This window comes from Vulpes vulpes, chromosome 15 (genome assembly GCF_048418805.1).
Source record: "Vulpes vulpes isolate BD-2025 chromosome 15, VulVul3, whole genome shotgun sequence".
NCBI lineage: Eukaryota > Metazoa > Chordata > Mammalia > Carnivora > Canidae > Vulpes > Vulpes vulpes.
In genome coordinates, this window is record NC_132794.1 from 76,283,608 (window position 1) to 76,304,228 (window position 20,621).

Below are 20,621 nucleotides of genomic sequence, written 5' to 3' on the forward strand. Positions count from 1 at the left end.
ATAAAATCTTAAAAAACAAACAAAAACAAATGAAAAACAGGGATGCCTGGGTAGCTCAGTGGTTGAGCATCTGCCTTCAGCTCAGGGCATAATCCCGGGATTGAGTCCCATGTCCGGCTCCTTGCAGGAGGCCTGCTTCTCTCTCTGCCTGTGTTTCTGCCTCTCTCTCTCTCTCTCTCTCTCTCTCTCTCTCTCTGTGTGTGTGTGTATGTGTGTCTCTCATGAATAAATAAATAAAAATTTTTAAAAAACCAACAACAAATGAAAAATGCACTATAGGGGTTCAACAGCAGACTAGATGAAGTAAAAGAAAAGGTCAGTCAACTCAAAGATGAGTAGTAGAAAAAAAAAAAGATGAGTAGTAGAATCACTGAATCAGGGCAGCAGAAACAAATAAAAGAAGTGAAGACAGCTTAAGGGATATACAGCATCAAATGGACAGCATTTGTATCATGGGACTCCTAGGGAAAAAAAAAAGAGAGAGAGAGAAACGGATAGAAATCTTATCTGAAGAAATAATGGCTGAAAATCTCCCTAACCTGGGGAAATAAGCAGACATTCAGATCCAAAAAGCCCAGAGAGTTCCAAATAAGAGGAACTTAAAGTGATCCACACCAAGACATATTATAATTAAAATGTCAAAAGTTAAAAACAAGGAGAAAATATTAAAAACTACAAGAGAAAAACAACTTGTTATATACAGGGGAGCCCCCCCACAAGACTCTCAATAGATTTTTCAGCAGACACTTTGCAAGCTAGAGAGAGTGGCATTATATTACATATTACATATATTACATATAATATTGTATATTATATATTACACTTAGCTAACTGAGCCAGCCAGGTGACCCAGAACCCCTGGGTGTATTTTTCAATTCAGTTATTGTACTCAGCTCTGTAGCTTCTGTTTAGTACTTTCTTATATTTTCCATCACTTTGTTTAAGTTCTCTCTGTGTTTATCCATTTTTCTCCCCAGTTCAGTGAATATCTTTATGACCATTACTTTGAACTCTTTATCAGGTAAATTACTTATTCTATTTCCTCAAGATTCTTTTTCTAGAGTTTTATCTTGTCCTTTCATTTGATACATATTCTTCCGTGGTTTTTTTTCTTTTCATTTAGCTTGAGTCTCTGTTTCCATACAGTACCTCTCTCAGCATTAAAGGGGTGAGCTCATCTAGATGGACCTTGTCATTCCACCCTGCCCTAGCTTTTTGTCATCTCTCAAACCTTTGTGCCTGTTCAAGCAGCCTATTATATTTTTAATAGCTCCCAGTAGTTGAGAATATGCCAAGACCTATCATTGTCCCAAAGGGAGAATCTCAGCACCTAGATTCAGGCTGAATAGAAGCCAGACCCTCAGGCATCAGCTTTTAAAAATATGCAAATGTACACAGTCCTGTGGACTGCAAGCATAAGCAGATCTGGAGGTACGCCCTGGAAAGCAGTTACAGACATCAGGGCTCACAACAAGGGTATGTTGTGTGATACTGGTGAGCTGGAGCAAGGCAGAGAGAAAGCACCAAGATGGTGTCCATAACCTGTGTTCCTTCAGAGAAGCTCTGTAGGCCACTACATATGTGCCAGACCTGAATTCTGTCCCTCGGGCCAGTGTTCCAGGACAATCAAAGAAGCCTTTTTCACAGAAAAACTAGGGAATGTGCTACGTCAGACTACTTTCTGTGCAGTGGTCTGAGAGTGGAAGCCTACCAATAACTGTCTCTTTACCACAGTCGTATGGGACCCGGGAATGCAGGCTCTCCGGCCACCAGAGCCAGGTGATTAAGGAGCATTTTCTGGGCAGTAGCCATATACGCTGGGAGTCCAGACAAAAACCAGAGCCGGAGTTATGAATGCAGCTCCCCTCCAGGAGGCACTGGCACTCTGGAGCATGGCAGAGGTTTCTAGAGAGGTTTATAGTCAGCCCATGATTAGTTAATAGGCCTCGTTCACAGAAAGACTGAGCTTTCCTGGATCTGTTACCTCTTGCTCTGCCCTGGGGGTGATAACTTTATAAGAAAGAACTCTTTCTCCATTGGTTGCAGTTTTGTGGGACCCATGAGCAGAAGTCCCCCTGGCTGCCAGAGCCAGATGATGTAGGGGTGTCCCCTTATAGTAGTCACAGAATTCAAGGTGCCAGATAGGGGTACAAGCTTTTTTTGGTGTGCTACCAATTATTACAGTTCTGTGGGACCCAGAAAACAAACTCCCAGCTTCCAGAGCCAGGCAGTCAAGAGGCACCCCCTCGACAACAGCCATAAAAATCAGGCCACCAGACACACGTAAACATTCCATTCTGTGGGAAACTGGTGCCCCAGAGCCCGGCAAAGGGAGAGCATGAAGGTGGTATCTGCCAGCCTTTGTCCCTGGAAGGTGCCCCGCAGGCTCCTGGATGGAGGTGTTAAATTAGATGTCTGCCCCTCCTACCAGTGCTTTCCTCTCACACCGGTGCTCCAATATAGCAGGACAGCTGCCTTCACTTCAGTCCAGGCACAACTGGCTGCCTCTTGGGTAAGTCCCAGTGGGTAGGTCCTTTGAGAGGGGTTTTCAGATCGCTATGGTCTTGTGGGTCTCAGGGCGCAAAGCCCTGTTGGGTTTCAAAGTTAGTTGTTTCCGAGGCTTGTCTCTCAAGTGTATGTATGTCCTAAAGGTTGGGGTATCTGTTGTAGGATTTAAACCCTTCATTCCTCAGGGAGAGGCTCCAGCTCTGGAGTTCCCTCCCTGTGATGGGATGCCACACCGTGGGTGGGGTTTATGGCAAGATTGTGTCCCGTTCTCTCTTACTCATGTCGATGTGGTTTTCTTCCTGTTTAGATTTTTTTAAGAGAAAATTGTTCCATGTGTGGCTGTATAATCGGTGTGTCCATGAGAGGAGGGGAGTTCAGATCTTCCTACCATCTTAAACTGGAACCCAGTAAAGAATGGATTTTGAAGTCCAAAAGATCTGGGTTCAAGTCCTGGCTCTGCTACTTAGTAGCTTTGTCTCAAGTTGCTACTCTGAGTCTCAATTTCCTTAGCTTTAAAAGAGGATAATTAATGTTGCTCATCTTTGGCTGTTTGGCTAAAAGAGAGTAAAACATCTGTGATAAGTGTTCCCTCCTTTCGCTCTCCCATACTGTCTTCCCTAGGTTACTTTCAGAGCCTCAACTTCCTCTTTCACATGTTTACAGTGGTAATCTGCGGGATTGGGGCTAATGCAAGTGAAACAGTTTTTTAAAACACAAAGTTCTAGATAAACAGGTAATGTTCTTCATTCCTAGTCCCTTTTTATTGATTCTATTTCCTGGTTCAAAACCAATTAACATATCTCAATGACTTTTACATGTTAATTTGGCTTAGAAAGACCAGATGGTGTCTTAGTAAATTAATGGATAGGGTAAACGATTGGCCTTACCTGTCTGTCAAGACAGAATAGATATTTGGACCAGACCGTCAGCTGTGGCTCTCTGCGTTGCAGCACCCATCCCACTCAGCTGTCTGGTGGTGCTGGCAGAGTGACCCTCGGCCCCAGCCCACACTTTTTAAATTAAACTGAGGGATAGACTGCAGAGAGGGGAGCTGGATTCTAGTTAATACATTACTGTGGAGTCTTAAAAAAGGCATTTTGAGATTCTGTGTAGCACTCGAGCTGTTAAGTCAATTGGGGTTAGGGCGCCTCATCTGTCTTGGGCCTTTATTGCTACAAGATTGCCAGTGCAGGATGAGTACCTATTTCGGAATGGGGCATTGAACTATCTATTCTTTCAAAACAATTGAGAAGTAGGGCTTGACTAACTTTATGTCTTATTGCCGTGCAACCTTGTCTCTTTCCCAAATCAATGGTCTAGTATTGATTTCTTTGCTTGTAATGATGCAGAAGCAATCTCCAAAGAACAGGTGGCAAGTGGTTATATACTGGGAGTTGTTGGCAGGTTTGGGAAAGGATGTTTTACACTAAATGGTGAATATAAATGTCTCCTTGAAGACCCTCTGGGTGTTTCTAGAAGCGCCCAATTGATTGTGCAACCTTAGAGGAATAAACTACCAGGACGCTGTGAATCCCACCTTTGCAGACGTAAGCAAAAGAGAACAACGGTTGGCTCACACAAACAAGTTTTTACCATTTGTCTTCTTAAAATACCCCTTCCCATACTAACAGAATTTAGAGTAGGCTAACACGTGTGATTGCCTCTTGAAGAGACTAAAAGGTCTTTAAAATGGTGCAAAAGGAATCAGCACTAGAATCTAGCAATTTGAAAGCCAAAGGATACCACTCCCTTAAATGCCAAGTCCACTGCAGTGATAGAGTGCCAAGATTGTTATTTTGGGCATTGTCTTAGTTTGCTCAGACTGTTACAACAAAATACCATAGACTGGGTGACTTCAACGATAGAAATTAATTTTGTCACAGTTCTGAAGGCTGGAAAGTCTGAGATGAAGCTTCTGGCTGATTTAGTTTCTAGTAAGAACTCTTTCTGGCTTGCAGATGGCTGCCCTCTCCCTGTGTCCCTAACATGGCCAAGGGGCATGGAGGCTCTCTGGGGTCTCTTCTTATAAGGATACTGATCCATATCAGGGCCTCTCCCTTACGAACATTTCACCTTATAGATCCTGTCTCTTTATAGATCCTGTCTCCAAATATGGTCCAATTAAAGATTAAACTGTGTTCTGAGACTCAGTTTCCAGTGGAGGTGGGAACCACACTTGCCACACAACACCAAACAATTCTTTGACACCAAAAGGATGTCCTACCATTCACTTCAATTCAACTTCTCTACCTTGGGACAGCACTATATCTCACAGGTCTACCCCCTCCGCAAACATCAAACACAGTCACAAGCCCAGGTTGTTGGGACACCTGGGGGGCTCAGAAGTTGGGCACCTGCCTTGGGCTCAGGTAGTGATCCCGGGATCCGAGATCGAGTCCTGCATTCGGCTCCCGGCCTGGAGCCTGCTTCTCCCTCTGCCTGTGTCTCTGCCTCTCTCTCTCTCTCTCTATGTTTCTCATGAATAAATAAATAAAATCTTAAAAAATAAATAAAAAATATTTTAAAATATTTTTTTAAAAAAAGAAAAGGATATAACTCAAAAACAGTCAGATTGAAGAGATGCAAAGAGCAAGGAGAAAGGGCACAAAGCTTCCAGGTGCACCACACCCCCCAAAATCTCCTTATGTTCACCAACCCAAAAGCTCTTCAAACTCTGTCCTTTAGAGGGTTTATGGAGGCTTCATTACATAGGCGTGATTGATTAAATCATTGGTGGTTGCCTATTGATTCAACTTCCAGGCACTCTGCTTCTGCGGAGGAGGTTGGAGGTCCAGGGTGGGATTGCAAGTTCCAGCCCTTCAATCACGTGCATGGTTGGTTCCCCTGGCAAGCAGCTCCCATCCCTAAGTAGGGTCCAAAAGTTATCATATTAACATAATAAGAAACACCATGGTCACTCTCAATACTTACGAAATTCCAAGGGTCTGGGTTGCTGTGAGTCAGGAACTGGTGAATGAAGACCAAATATATTTGAGAAATATATATTTGATCTTTTTTTTTTATAAATCACAATATCTTAGGGGTTAGCACTTTAACATACAAATTTTGGGGACTCAGAATTCAGTCTGTAGCATTCGGCCCCTGACCCTCCCCACCCCCCAGTTCAGGTTCTTATCACATACAAAATATATTCAGTTCATCCCAATAGGCCCAAAGGTCTTAAATCATTCCAGCATTAACTCTAAAGTCTAAAGTCCAAAGTCTCATCTAAATATCATCTAAATCAGATATGGGTGTAACTCAGGGGCTGATTCATCCTGAGGCCGATTTCTTCTCCAAGCTGTAAGCCTATGACACTGACAAGTTACATGCTTCCAAAATACAGTGGTGGCCAAAGAAAATGAAAACGCTAATTTGAGAAGATCTGTGCACCCCTATGTTTGTTGCAGCATTATTTACAGTAGCCCAGGTATGGAAACAGCCCAGGTGTCTATCAACAGATGAGTGATTAAAGAAGATGTAATATATACACAATGGAATATTACCCAGCCTAGAAAAGGATGAAATCTTGCCATTTGCAACAACATGGACGGATCTAGAGGGTAGAGTGCTAAGTGAAATAAGTCAGGTAGAGAGACAAATCCCATATGACTTCACTCATACGTGGAATTTATTTTTTTTTTCATACGTGGAATTTAAAATCAAAACAAATGAAATGATAAAAGAGACAAAAAAAACCCTCAAATACAGAGAATAAACTGGTACTTTCTGGCTGGGGGGACGCTGGAAGGAGGGATGGATAAAATAGGTGAAGGGGATTGTAAAATATACTTAGAGTGATGAGCGCTGAGTAATACATAGAACTGTTGAGTCCTTGCACCTGAAACTACTGTAACACTATGTCAATTAACTTCAATTAAAAAAAAAAATACAGTGGTGGGTAGGCAGCGGGTAGATAGGCCCATTCTAAAAGGGAGAAATCAGAAGGCAAGAAGGGGTAACGGATCCCAAGCAAGGCCAAAGCCTAGCCAGGCAACTTCTTTTTTTTTTTTTTTTTTTTTTTTTTTATCTTTCAAAGTTTGGTCTTTATTAGAACAGTCTTTTCTCAGCAGAGATCTTTGTTTTAGATTGACTGCTTTTCTTTTTTTTTTTTTTTTTTTTTTTTTTTTTTTTTTTTTTTTAATTAATTTTTATTGGTGTTCAATTTACCAACATACAGAAAAACACCCAGTGCTCATCCCGTCAAGTGTCCACCTCAGTGCCCATCACCCATTCCCCTCCAACACCCGCCCTCCTCCCCCCTTCCACCACCCCTAGTTCGTTTCCCCGAGTTAGGAGTCTTTATGTTCTGTCTCCCTTCCTGATATTTCCCAACATTTCTTCTCCCTTCCTTTATATTCCCTTTCACTATTATTTATATTCCCCAAATGAATGAGAACATACACTGCTTGTCCTTCTCCGATTGACTTATTTCACTCAGCATAATACCCTCCAGTTCCATCCACGTTGAAGCAAATGGTGGGTATTTGTCGTTTCTAATCGCTGAGTAATATTCCATTGTATACATAAACCACATCTTCTTTATCCATTCATCTTTCGATGGACACCGAGGCTCCTTCCACAGTTTGGCTATTGTGGCCATTGCTGATAGAAACATCGGGGTGCAGGTGTCCCGACGTTTCGTTGCATCTGAATCTTTGGGGTAAATCCCCAACAGTGCAATTGCTGGGTCGTAGGGCAGGTCTATTTTTAACTCTTTGAGGAACCTCCACACAGTTTTCCAGAGTGGCTGCACCAGTTCACATTCCCACCAACAGTGTAAGAGGGTTCCCTTTTCTCCGCATCCTCTCCAACATTTGTTGTTTCCTGCCTTGTTAATTTTCCCCATTCTCACTGGTGTGAGGTGGTATCTCATTGTGGTTTTGATTTGTATTTCCCTGATGGCAAGTGATGCAGAGCATTTTCTCATGTGCATGTTGGCCATGTCCATGTCTTCCTCTGTGAGATTTCTCTTCATGTCTTTTGCCCATTTCATGATTGGATTGTTTGTTTCTTTGGTGTTGAGTTTAATAAGTTCTTTATAGATTTTGGAAACTAGCCCTTTATCTGATATGTCGTTTGCAAATATCCTCTCCCATTCTGTAGGTTGTCTTTTAGTTTTGTTGACTGTAGCCAGGCAACTTCTATTGGATGTGAAGGTTCACAGACGATGCTCGGGCTGAGCGGTGTAGCCGCGGGGCCTGGGACGGGGGTGCCGCCCCCACTCCCCCCCGCTCCCGGGCCCTCTGCAGGGCCTGCCGCAGCACCTCCCCGACGCCTCCTGCACGTGGCTCTCCGCGAGGGGAGCCTGCCCCTGAGGTGCTGGGCACGGTGGGTCCTAGCTTTCCAGATTTGGAGGCAGCCCTACCCTTGAAACCCAGGAGGAGGCAGCCTCACCTCTTCGGCTTGTGACGGCAGCAGCGATAGCCCCGCAGGCCCAGGCAACCCCAGCGCCTTCGGCAGCGGCCGCCCTTTGAGGAAGAGCAAGAGCCGCTCCCAGAGCTGAACAGCTCCGGCCTGGAGCATCCCTTGGGGCCGAGGCGGCTGGCCGCGCCCCTTCAGTCCCTCCTGCTTTCCCCATCCTTTTCGTTCAAACTGGCAGTGTCCTTGCAGGGAAATCCTCTTTCTATTTCTGGCTTCTCCTGACGGATCTCACCCCGACCTCTCTAATGGTGCTCGCCCACCTCTGGTGTTCTCCTTAGGGCTAGCTCTCCTCTTCGTTGCAGCATGGATAGGCTGAGAATTTTCCAGAGCGTCAAGCCTTCGTTCCTTTTGCTTACCGATTCCTTCTTCAATTCCTCCCTTCTTCCCTTTTGCATTTATAGGAAACAAGTTACTCCTTCACCATTTTGCTTAGAAATCTCTCAGCTCAATACACAGTTACATTGCTCACAAGTTCTGCCTTGCACAGGAACAGTTTAGCCAAGTTCTTTGTCATTTGTCTTTTATCATTTCTCCAGTTTCTAAGAACATGTTCCTCATTTCTGTCTGACTCCTCTCCTGAGTCACCCGTTGTAATGTCCATATTTCTAGCAACAACCTGTTCATGAAACTGTCATGGATCTCAAAACTCTTTCAGCTTCTACCCCATTCCAAAGCTGCTTCTACATTTTTGGATACTTGTCACAGTAGGACTCCACGGCTCAGGACCAAAATCTTGTCTGCTCAGGCCGCCATAGCAAACCAGCGTGGACTGAGCACGTGGCTAGACAGCAGAAACGTATTTTCTCCCAAGTCTGGAGACTGGAGACACAGCTTCCCTCTCACTGCGTCTGATGTAGGGGGTGGGACGGGGGAAGAATATGGCACATCAGGGCTTAGAGCTTCAACATACAAATGTCGGGAGGACACAGTTCAGTCCATAGCTTTTTTTTTTTTTTTAAAGATTTTATTTATTCCTGAGAGACACAGAGAGAGAGAGGCAGAGACACAGGCAGAGGGAGAAGCAGGCTCCATGCAGGGAGCCCAATGTGGGACTCGATCCCGGGTCTCCAGGGTCACGCCCTGGGCTGAAGGCAGGTGCCAAACCGCTGAGCCCCCCGGGGATCCCCAGTCCATAGCCTTCTCCTGGTTTTCATTCAGTGTGAATAGCTTTAGAAGTTGTATTGTCTTCTATTGAAAGACATCACAACACATAATAAACAAGAGTTGATTTGGAGTTAGCTGACATGGGTCCAGACTCTGAACAATCTCTGTGTTTCTCCAAGTAAGTCATGTAACATTTCTTGGCTTTTTTTTTAAAAGATGTTATTTATTTATTCATGATAGACACAGAGAGAGAGAGAGAGGCAGAGACACAGGCAGAGGGAGAAGCAGGCTCCATGCAGGGAGCCCGACGTGGGACTCGATCCCGGGACCTTGGGGTCACACCCTGGGCTGAAGGCAGAGGCTCAACCACTGAGCCACCGGGGCTGCCCCCATTTCTTGGTTTTTACATGAAAGGATACCAACTGCTCTGCCTACCTCATAAGATTGGTATAATGCACATTTGTTTTTGTGGTGAAACCCCTTTCTAAATTATAAAATATGTATAAAATTGTGCATTATTGTTAGTAACAATAATGGAAAATTATTGCTCAACATTTTTTAGATCACTTGTTCTTTAATATTAGGCACTAGTCTGAGCATATTTAGATAGGTTCGGCACTTACATGCTTTCCTTCTCATTACTTCAAAGAAGTAAACATTTTTCCTTAAAATTATGAGAGAAAACTACTAAATGCTAGCATCCTCAAGAATTTGAGTACTGCCAAAAATTGGTAACAAACTGAGTATCTGATATTAGGGAAACAATAAATTATGGTAATTCCCAATGGAATGTTTATGGCAACTAAATAGTAATTATGAAGACTATATAAAATCATGGAAAACATTTTTCATAAACTATCCCATGAAAAGAGCAGAATACCAAATAGTATGACCATAACTTTTTAAAAATTCACCTACAAAATGGTAATATGCAATTAATTTCTATGTTAGAGTGGTGATAATTATAGGGGATTTTGACTTTTTTTTTTAATGGTGTCATAATGTTTTTTCAATTTAAAGAAAAAGGATTGGAGATTTTAGATCATTTGACACTGAGCTTTTTGAGGGTTGGTATCCTTAGTTATTGATCCCTGTAGTTTCCTCCTCTAGCGCATATTTCATGCTACCCAACCTTGCGCACCCTGTTTCCTCTATCTGGACTGCGCTTCTGGGAAGATTGCGGCCAGGTACAGGAGACCTACTTCACTACCACCTGAGGGGGCTTCACTAGAGATGTACTTTCCCCTGCTGCATCCCACACCGACAGAATCAGAATCTCTGGACGTGAGGCCTGGGAGACTGCATTGCTAGCAAGCACCCTGAGGGGTTCCTACACAAAATTTGAGAACTGTCGACATAGTGGTTAAGGATTTGGGCTTTTAGGTCGACAGACCTGGGTTTAAATTTGTGCTTTAGCGACTTATTGGCCACGTTAATTTGGTCCAGTTACTTGCCTTTCCTAAGCCCAGTATCTTTATATGTGAAATGGAGAAAACACATCATTCGTCTTAAAACCATTGTGAACAATCACAGGAGTCAGTGTGTACATAGTGATGTATATAGTGCTCAGGGCATCATTTGGCACAAAGAAATTATTCAGTAAACGATACCTATTTATTCCTCCACTCTCTTCTCATGTACCTAGAAAATTCGTATGTTTTCTTAAAGAATCCAGCTCTGTGAATTTTCTTCTCTGATGTTCTGAGAACATATTGACAGCTCCTCTCTGTGTACCCGCTCTATACTTCGTGGGTTTCTCTGTCACTGTACTATCATGCCATAGTTGTATGATTATACAGCGATACTGTTGCACAATTAAAGTCACACGCCTCCCGTCCCCACTGTTACGCTTGAGCTTCCCCATGGCAGGGACCATAGTTTATATTGAAAAATGTGGCTATGCAGATTTAGGACCACATTTAGAGCATTGAATGATGAGTCAAGAAGTTACACTTTATTTTGTGTTTTATGGGAAACCGCTAAGAATTTTTAAAGAGAGGGATAACGTAAGGTCATTGATTTTAGAAGAAAAGTATGACGGAAGAGTCCAAAAGGGAAGCCAGTCATGATGCTATTGGAGTAGTCCAGGTAAATAATAATGAGCCCCCGAACAGTGGGAAAGAAGGGGCAGGTGATAAAAGAGCTGAAGCAGGTGGTAGACCATGTCTGGTGAGAGGCTGGATATAGGATGAGAGACCAACCCAGGAGGATAGTCATGCCATTAACTAAAATATGAATCAGAAAAGCCAGAAAGATGAGCTTTTTGTGGAGCATGCCCAGACAGCCAATTCTAGAGAAAACTATAGCCAGATACAAATGTAGGTTTGGTACTCAAAACAGAGATCAGGACCAGAAATATGATTGCCCAGTTTTATCGTAGACTTGATTTAGTTCAAATTGTGGGAATGTATGTGATTATAGTCGTAGAGTCTACAACATCAGAAAAAGGCCTGCAGGGCTAAGTGACCCAAAGCAGGAAAAGAAGTAGCAGAGGGCCAGGACCCATGGATCAGAGAATACAGGATTGCAGAAGGCTTGAGCAGAATAAGGAGAAGGCAGGATTTCAGTCTACAGTAAACCTCAAGAAAATGCAGTCTTGGTAAAGGGAGCAGATACCAGATGCAGTTAGAGAGTGTATAGAACCAGGGGGGTTGTGGAGGCAGCGAGCGCAGCCTATGTTTTTGAGTGTTTTGGTGAAGGAAAAGCCAAATTGATGCCCAGACAATATTTAACCTTCAACTTCTATTTCTGTCTCATTCATGTCTCCTTCTATCCCCTCATCACCATCTGGGGAGCCACCACCCGGCAGATTGGACCTGTCTCTATGGGCTGCATATTGGCTGGCCTCCAGCCCTCAACTTCCCTGCTCTCTAAATAAAACTTGACACAAATTTAAGCATGAACTTAAAACTTCCCTGTTCTAAATAAAATCTACCTTGCTTTTTCCTCCTTTCAAAAAATCTGGGTAGCCAATGACCAAACACATAATCCCCAGATAGATTCAAGACACCCTTTGAAGGGCTAGCATTCATCATGCATCATCATACAGAGGAGGAAACTGAGGCCAGAGAAGAATAACTACTTTTCAGAGGGTCACCAGCTTCATGATGGGCTGCCTCTTGACTCCCACGTGGAACCTGTCCTATTATATCATACCTGAATAGTGGACTGGCCATGCCATTCCTCCTTATTGTCCCTGAATGGACAAATGACAAATGGACAAATGACAGCATTTGCCTATAAGCCAAGTGGCCAGTTGGTAGAGTTATGGCTCAGCCTCAAAGGAACATTCTTTATCACTGCTTTTATAATAAATGCTGCTAGGTGAGACCACCAAAGAAATTTGGATGAAATCACTTTGGGGAAGATGATTAAAAATCTCACATAAGAAAAAAAAAAAAAATCTCACATAAGAAAAAAGTATAAACTTCTGCCTTATTTTTCCAGGAGTTCCAAATTTGGGTAGTATATTTTGGGTAGTGTATATCTTCTCTTTTTGAAGAGCTTGGTGAAGAGGCGCACTTTCCTGCTACAACAGAGGGCTGCTTTTGCTTCCTTTCTCCTACCTATGCTGAGAAGCTTGTTAAAAGCTTGTAATAAGTAGAGGTGAACTGTGGTCACCAACATCTTTTATTGCATTTGACTCCAGACTTGTGTTTTATGGGAACACAGAAGTTCAAAGTCTCCAGAGTCTTTGTTTATCTCATTTGGGTGGATGCTGAGAAAGCCAGACGCTAAATGAAAAAAGCATTAACAGGAATGATTGATTGGTAAGAGTTTACAACTAGTTCAGACTATAAACACAGGCAATTAATTACTGGCTTAGTAATAAGGAGAAAACTATAGAAGGGAAGCCACTTCCACTTTCATAATTCAGTACCAATATGTTCTACTTTGAAACTTCACAAAAAGCCGTCAGTCAGCAGCCAACTATGCATACTCATAGCCGTCGTGGAGGTCAGAGTCCATTTCAGGGCTGAATGTGTACAGAAGTTCCTAAGAGTGTCAACTGGGAATTGGTTTAGGAAGGTTTTTGGGTACTCGTGTAAATCTGGAATCAAAATGAATAATGGGATAAGGAAGCCATGGCTTTCATGAATAAGGTGAGAAAAGATATTTGGGAATTCTAAATTGGGATTCAAATTAATTGAACTCCTAATCTGTGCCTGAGATGGTTATTAAACTGCTCTGTACCTCAGCTTCTCTAATATGAACATCCTAGGTGTCATTCTGTCCGCCTAAATTACTAGCTCAGAAACACAAGTGATTTTCTTTTGATCCCATGCTGAGTGGGAGTGTGAAAAGATTTAATTGGGTACAAGCCACAAATAAAATAGTAAGACCTTAACAGTTGCCTTCTTGAATTTCTCTCTAGACTCCAAAATGGGTTTCTTGGGCATGTGAACATTTTTGCAGCAATTCAAGCTATAAATTACCTGGCCTACCTGACAGAGCTCATAGCAGATTCCTATAGCATGGAGTTCTGAGTACCTTGGGCCCAGGTGGCATTTATATATTAAATATTTAATCCATTTCTCATATATTTGTAACAGCATTGAGTGTGCATGGGTCTTGGTTCTGTAGCAACAGGCAAAGCAATACTCCTACTAGGTCAGTGAAGGAACCGAGGTCAGCAGTTGATCGGCCTGTGTTGTTAGAGCAAGGTTGTACCCAATGCTGGATCTCTGTTTCACATTTGCAGGTTTTCATTCTAGGCTCTCTCTCATTTGCAGTTGTGCTTTTGTGTAATGTGACAAAACAGTGCAGGAGGCATGGTGTATGTGGTCATCAGGATTTCTCATTTTTGTCCCCCTACAGTCCGTTCCCTACAATAGCCATCTCGCTGAAGGCTCACTGAGGCACTGTAAAGTGTACAGTGTGAGGTGGAAATGAGATTTCCTGCTGATAAAGTGTAAGTAGGCTGAAGGCATACTAGGCCGACTGGCCCCATCCGTGGAGAAAGAAAAACTGATGTGGAGTATTTTTGAAGAGTCCTGTATTTTGTAATCATCGCTTTCTTTGGGAAAAAGCAGAGGAAATTGAATGGAATGTTGAGGAACTTTGTCATTTTGTGCAGGTTTGTGCAGCACAAGACCACCAAGCCTCTGTGGCAGCCTGGACTCCGTGGACAGCGCGCGTGGTTCAGATCTTTCTCATTTGCATCATCTGGTCATGAGTGTTCGTTAGTCAGATTAGTCTGCACTGGCCCCTCCCCATCACCTGCCAACCTCCATCCACTTCATAGAAGCTGTTCACACATCCTAGCTGCTCCGAGTCCATAACCCTGCGGCTACACCAGATCAGATGTGGCCCTCCTCAGTGTTTTGCACAGACATGCTGAGCTCGCACAGTGTGCCTTGCTCCGAGGTAGGCCCTGCGGATGCAAATATCTGTTCTTGGGACAGTGAAGTGTGCGGTCTGTAATGATAGAGACGTGTACAAGAAACACAGAGAGGAGGCTTAGGGTATCCAGTACTTCTCTCTTTGGCAGAACTGACCCATGATAATGGCCGTAAAGAGCAAGTAGGAGTCCCTCAGGCAGGTGAGGGGTGAAGAGAGGCCCCTATTGGAGAGAACACCGGGTGGGTGGGAGCGGGGGACGGGCTGGGGGGGCGGGCTGGCTGCTGCTGGTTCAATGTGACAAAAGTGAAAGAGAGGCGAGAAGTAAGACAGCAAAGGGAGGCTGGGCCAGGCCTCTCTCCTGTGAAGATAGTGGGACGCCACTAGGAAGTTTAAGTAGGCAGGTGACTAGGCGTGACCAAGTAGCAGGCGTGACCCCGGGGTCCCAGGATCGAGTCCCACGTCGGGCTCCCTGCATGGAGCCTGCTTCTCCCTCTGCCTGTGTCTCTGCCTCTCTCTCTCTGTGTCTCTCATGAATGAATGAATGAATGAATGAATGAATGAATGAATGAATGAATAAATAAAATATTTTTTAAAGAAAGAAAGAAAAGAAAAGAAGAAAGAAAGAAAGAAAGAAAGAAAGAAAGAAAGAAAGAAAGAAAGAAGAAAGCAAGAAAGCTGCTTTTGCTTGAATTTGGCACCACCACCTTCCCAGAACCAGTGACTTGTCCAGAAAGAGGACCGGGGCGCATCTCGGAGGCGCACCCCCGAGCAGCCTGGTTTTGCACGCGGCTGCAGCTTGCAGCCAGGAGTCCTGCAGGCTGGGGCCGCACCCCCCCAGTGCCGCTGCGGCCGCTCTGTGGGTCTTCCTGTTCACGAAGTGCAGGCCGGGCCGAGGCTGTCCAAGTTGGCAGCAGTTTAAATAGGTTTTTCCACCTGTGATGAGAACAAACATGCGATGATTTTCTCCCACTGAAAAAGAGAATCATACACGAAGATATGGGACCATTCCGGCTCCTGTTCTTTTCCTATTTCAAAATCGGGGGGAGCATAGAGGTCCTACGGAAATTATTCTTCTAAGGGAGTTGAATCTCTTTGGAAATCCCTGCACTTCAAACCAGCTACCCTTTTAGGGAAGGAATGTAAATTCCTTTCAAGAAAGATGAATAAAAATGGGAGGCCACGAAGAAGTCACTTTGCTCCCTGGTAGAGAAAATATTGAATAAGGGAAGGAAGTCAAAACAACAACCAGCAGGAGGAACCCTGTGCGTTTGTTCTGGAAAGAGCAGCTTGTTTTCTGAAATAACTTTGGGACTAGAAATTTATCATCTGAGTCAGGTTATTTTGAGGTTTTAAAAAAAAAAATCCTAAAGGACTCAAGTTATTAATATATGAAAAATTGCTTCTGTGTGGTACATAGTAGAATCATACAATACTCCTACCTAAACTAACATCACAAGCTCCATAATAATATTTATGAGATACTCATCATACAAGAAATCCTGTTTTTGGAAATTTCCACAGGGCTGTATTTTGGGTGTAACTATTTTCGTGGTTGCAAACCAATTAGAAGGTCTAGTATTTTGTTTCCGTCTTTCATACTCCAGACCTCTCCTTGTCCCTTCACCCTTTAAGCTAGAGGGACCCCGTTATTCTTCAGCCTGTCTCTATATTGTAAGATGGAGAGAAAAGGACGCGCCACCTGTTCAGGTCCGCTCTCCAGGCACCAAAGTGATTGAACAGTCTATCATTTCTCCTTTGTAAATCACTTTGGTTCTTTATCTCGAGTTCACCTGTGAAACTAAACATAAATTCTTACTGTTGTGTCCATGGTCCCGTCTACTCACACAGCTCAGGGGGACCCTACAGAAGCGTGTGTGTCTGTGTGGGGGCAGATACCATGAACAATCGACGAGAGGAGCAGTCGCAGTTACAGTACCCTCTCTGCTTCTAAAGCCAAAGCCCGGAGTGGCGAGTTTTTTTTCAGTGCAACTTAGCACAGTAGAAACTACAGGGTGGTCAGACTCTTCTCTCACTGAGCCTTCGATGGGACTGTCTTGGACCAGAACATGCTGCCAGCCTGACCTACTGGCCTGGGGGCATCGGGCCGTAGCTCTTCTCTAGCCACCTCCGCCAAAGCCATGGTCCGAGAGCCTTACTGCTGGGGCAGGTGGCTCTCAGAACGCCAAAGAAAGATGCATTTTTTTTCTATTTTGCTTTCTTTGTTTGAAAAAAACATGAAGATTCTATAACATTAGATCACTTTTAACATTTGCAGGTTGTTAATTGTCCTAGTCATTTGCAATGTTACCTTTGTGTAGCTTTGAGATTTATAGATCGACTCTACAGAGTTGATCTCATTCCTCATTTAATCCTCACAAGTGCACTCTGAAGTAGGTTTCTGGATTTTTTTTTATATTGTCTCCCTTTTTTAAGGGAGACTTAGGCCCAGAGGAATGAATTGAGATGCCCAAGGTTACATGCAGTTAGTGGCAGGACTAAATCCCAAACCTGCCAAGCCCTTGGTGAGTGTCCTCTCTATGACGTGGCCGCTAGAGTTTGACTGCAGTCTCATTCAGCTCAACTCAGTGGTCTTTGATTGACTTTTCAAAGACTGGGGAGTTGGGACCTTTGAACTTTCATTCCAGCCAGTGATGTGATATTGAGCAAAATATTAAAATTGGAAATGGGGTTAATGGTGCTGTGTCCTAGATCCAACTCCTGTACAACTAAAAGATGACTAGTATAGGATTTTTTAAATACCTGCTGACACATAAATATGAAATATTGCCAACAGTGCAGTATAGAAAGAATTCATGTTGTGATTGATGAGCATATAGGATTATATATTACACTGCATGTACTGAGACTTTGAGAGCTTTCCAAAGATAGTATTTTTCTGAAAGATATATGTTTTAAGTTGAACTCAGCCTGGGGTTATCTCTGTTTCAAGACCAGAAGTTTGGTTAAAGAAGAAATGTTTAGTGTGCCCTCAAGTTGATGATGTAGGTAGTATAAGATTTGAAAAGAGGAGAGATTTCTGAGGCATTGATCACTGATGTCAAGACTCTAAGTGTAGTAAGGAACATCCTTTCTTATTTACTGTATCTATACATATTTATTACACTTTACCTTTGGTCTGGTTTGGGGTTTTTTTTCCTTCTTTTTTTTTTTTTCTTTTTTTCCATCATGAGACATGTACTCTTTAGTCCCCCATCACCTATTTCATATTTTTCTTAATATCTATTTAAATGGAAATCAGAGCATGCTGTTTCTCAGAACTGGAGACTCATCAGCACCCTCCCAAGAAAATGTACATTTAAAAAAAATAAAATAAAAGTAGCTAGAAATCCTTTTTTAGAAATTGTTTCTTTTCTGTATTATTGCAGCAAACAGGCAGTGTGAACACTTCCGAGTGCCTGTTGCTGGGAAGCTTGGATCCCTGTGAATCTGCAGCATGTCCCTGCTGAGGATAGAAAATGTGCTCCTTAGTTAACAGGCTCAGGGAGGAGCTGTCCGGACTGAGCTCTTGTGACCTGTGAACTAGTGTTCAACCCCTAGTCTCACACTGTCAGTTTCTCCACATCCTATCATGAGTATAATCCAGTTAGGGGTGATTTTATTTACTTTTTGCTTTTCTAACCATGTATGACTAGAAATACAATAGTTGTTTTGGTACGTATGACTCTTGGCTAATGTTTGTGATCAACAAACTCTTGCATAATCCATAACCTCTCGATAAAATTCTTTTTGGAAGTCCTCACTACCTAAATACTCGCCTTTAAATGAAGCCTATTAAGAGAAATCTTGAAACTCAAGAGTCCTGCCGTTGAAATGTTGGTTTTGCTCCGACTAGGTCAGACCAATGATTCTCTCAAGCCTTTATCTCGACCTTGCCAGTCAGTCAGGAGTGCCTGAGTTGTGACAATGACGTTCATTGGAAATTAGGAAAACCCACACTTTACCTGGCCAACGTTATGTTACTCTCCTGACCGATGATGAAATAAGGTATCCTGGCCCACTTTGTAGAGCTGTTGTAGAAGTCTAGGCCATAAGCCTCGACAGAAAGTAGGTGAAAAATTATTTTTGGTGGTTGTGTTTTCCAGATGACGTGCGAGATACAGTGGAAAACGTAAGCTGTGGTGTTGGACAGGCCTGGGCTTTTTTTTTTTTTTTTTTAATTATTTTTTATTTCTTAAATCTTCAGCCTATATTGAAGGGGTTAGTGTAGAGACAGCAGAGACAGTGCACATCAAGCGCTCAGCATGTAGACAGCCACGAGGAGTGGTTACTGCCAGTGTTCCTGTCAGTCAGCACAGGACTGTGAAGACTCTGAAGACTTCACCATGACACGACTTGTTCCTAACCGGTCACCTTCCAATTAATCTTCCTGTACACCTTGCAGCCGGGTTTTGAAAGTGTGCATTTCTTATTGTGTTATTTGCTTTCTTCTTTCAGATCTGTAAGAGCAAAGCTAAAGAATCTCAGCAGTATTATCACAGCTTGGCTGTCCGGCAGAGTCTGGCTGTCCATTTTAACATCCAACAGGACTGCGGCCATTTCCTTGCGGAAGTCCCTAATCGTCTGCTTCCCTGGGAGGATCCTGATTCCCCAGAAGAGGAAGAGGATGAGATGGAAGAGGCTGAAGAAGGGGTAAAAGGAGAAACTGATGGGAAAAGCCTGGAGCCCTGCTCTGAAACAGAGTCATCCCAGAAGGAAAACCAGGGCGTCATTAGCAGGAAGCAGAGAAGCCACGTTGTGGTCATCACCAGAGAGGTTCCCTATCTCACCATGGCTGATTTCGTGCGAGACTCTCTGGTTCAGCATGGGAAAAGCCCTGACCTGTATGAGAGGCAGGTGTGTCTGCTGCTCTTGCAGCTGTGCTCTGGCCTCGAGCACCTCAAACCCTACCACGTCACTCACTGCGACCTTCGTCTGGAAAACCTGCTGCTGGTCCACTACCAGCCAGGGGGGACCACCCAGGGCCTTGGGCCTGCAGAGGCCAACCCCACCTCCTCTTGTCCCACAAGGCTCATAGTAAGCAACTTCTCTCAGGCCAAGCAGAAGAGCCATCTGGTGGATCCCGAGATCCTCCGTGACCAGTCCCGCCTCGCTCCAGAGATCATAACAGCCACGCAGTATAAAAAGTGTGATGAGTTCCAGACGGGCATCCTCATCTATGAGATGCTGCACCTGCCCAACCCCTTTGATGAGAACCCGGAGCTGAAGGAGAAGGAGTACACCCGGGCAGACCTGCCCCGCATCCCCCTCCGCTCCCCCTATTCCCGGGGCCTGCAGCAGCTGGCCAGCTGCCTCCTCAATCCCAACCCTTCTGAGCGGATCCTCATTTCAGATGCCAAAGGCATCCTGCAGTGTCTGCTCTGGGGCCCCCGGGAAGATTTCTTCCAGACTCTCACCATCTCTCCCAGCCCAGCGCAGAGGAACGCCCTCCTCCAAAACTGGCTGGACATCAAGCGAACCCTGCTGATGATCAAGTTTGCCGAGAAGTCCCTGGACAGGGAGGGCGGGGTCAGCCTTGAGGACTGGCTTTGTGCGCAGTATTTGGCCTTTGCCACTCCAGACTCCCTCGGCTGTATTGTGAAGACCCTGCAACACCGCTAGTGTGTCCTGGTTGCTGCTTTTCTTTCATTTCCACCTTCAAGTCACCTGTGTGCTCCCCCTCCCCAGTGCTCACACGGAAGTCACGGAAAGAAGAGAGACCCGCCTTCCATCCCTGACCAGGAAAAACGAGTCTACTCTGAAGACTTACCCATAGCTCCACGTCGGTGAGAAGCTGGGTCTGTCTTCACTCTCCGGCCATGCAACTGCCTTCCATTGGAACAGCGTTCACCCTAGGTGTCCCCAAATGCAGGTAGAAAATGAAAATGTCCATCCTGGAAGCGACGGCTCTTTTGGTGTGAACTCAGCTGTGTCCAGCTCGCCCAGAATTCTGAATATCACCTGTCTTTTTAACGCCACGTATTTATACTCCGTAGCAGTAGGCAGATTTGAGCAGTCCTTTCCATTATCTGCTAAGCTCCCACAACAGTTTTTTTTCTTTAACGTGTCAGTAACTGACTCTCTTGCCAGCCAGAGCTGCCATCCCGAGCATTGGCCCGGTTTTGGTCCTGGGAACCGTGTCCTTTGCCCCAGCAGGTAGTCAAAAGGCAGGGAGGGATTCCGTCCCTTGGGTCATGGATCGTGTTTGTTTGTTCTCGGTCAGTGGGAGCGCGCAGGCAGGATGG

General features: G+C 44.2%; 1 protein-coding gene across 10 annotated transcripts in view; it reads left to right on the forward strand.

Moving 5' to 3' along the window:
- The window catches only part of PEAK1 (pseudopodium enriched atypical kinase 1), a 294,851-nt gene extending 274,450 nt beyond the window's left edge, over window positions 1-20,401 (forward strand). For all 10 annotated transcript variants that reach the window (XM_072739138.1, XM_072739143.1, XM_072739141.1 and 7 more), the window contains one exon: window positions 18,835-20,401. In XM_072739138.1, the coding sequence (XP_072595239.1) occupies window positions 18,835-19,998 (1,164 nt within the window). In that variant the 3' untranslated portion in view covers window positions 19,999-20,401. The remainder of the gene's footprint in view (window positions 1-18,834) is intronic.
- The last annotated feature ends 220 nt before the right edge of the window (window positions 20,402-20,621 follow it).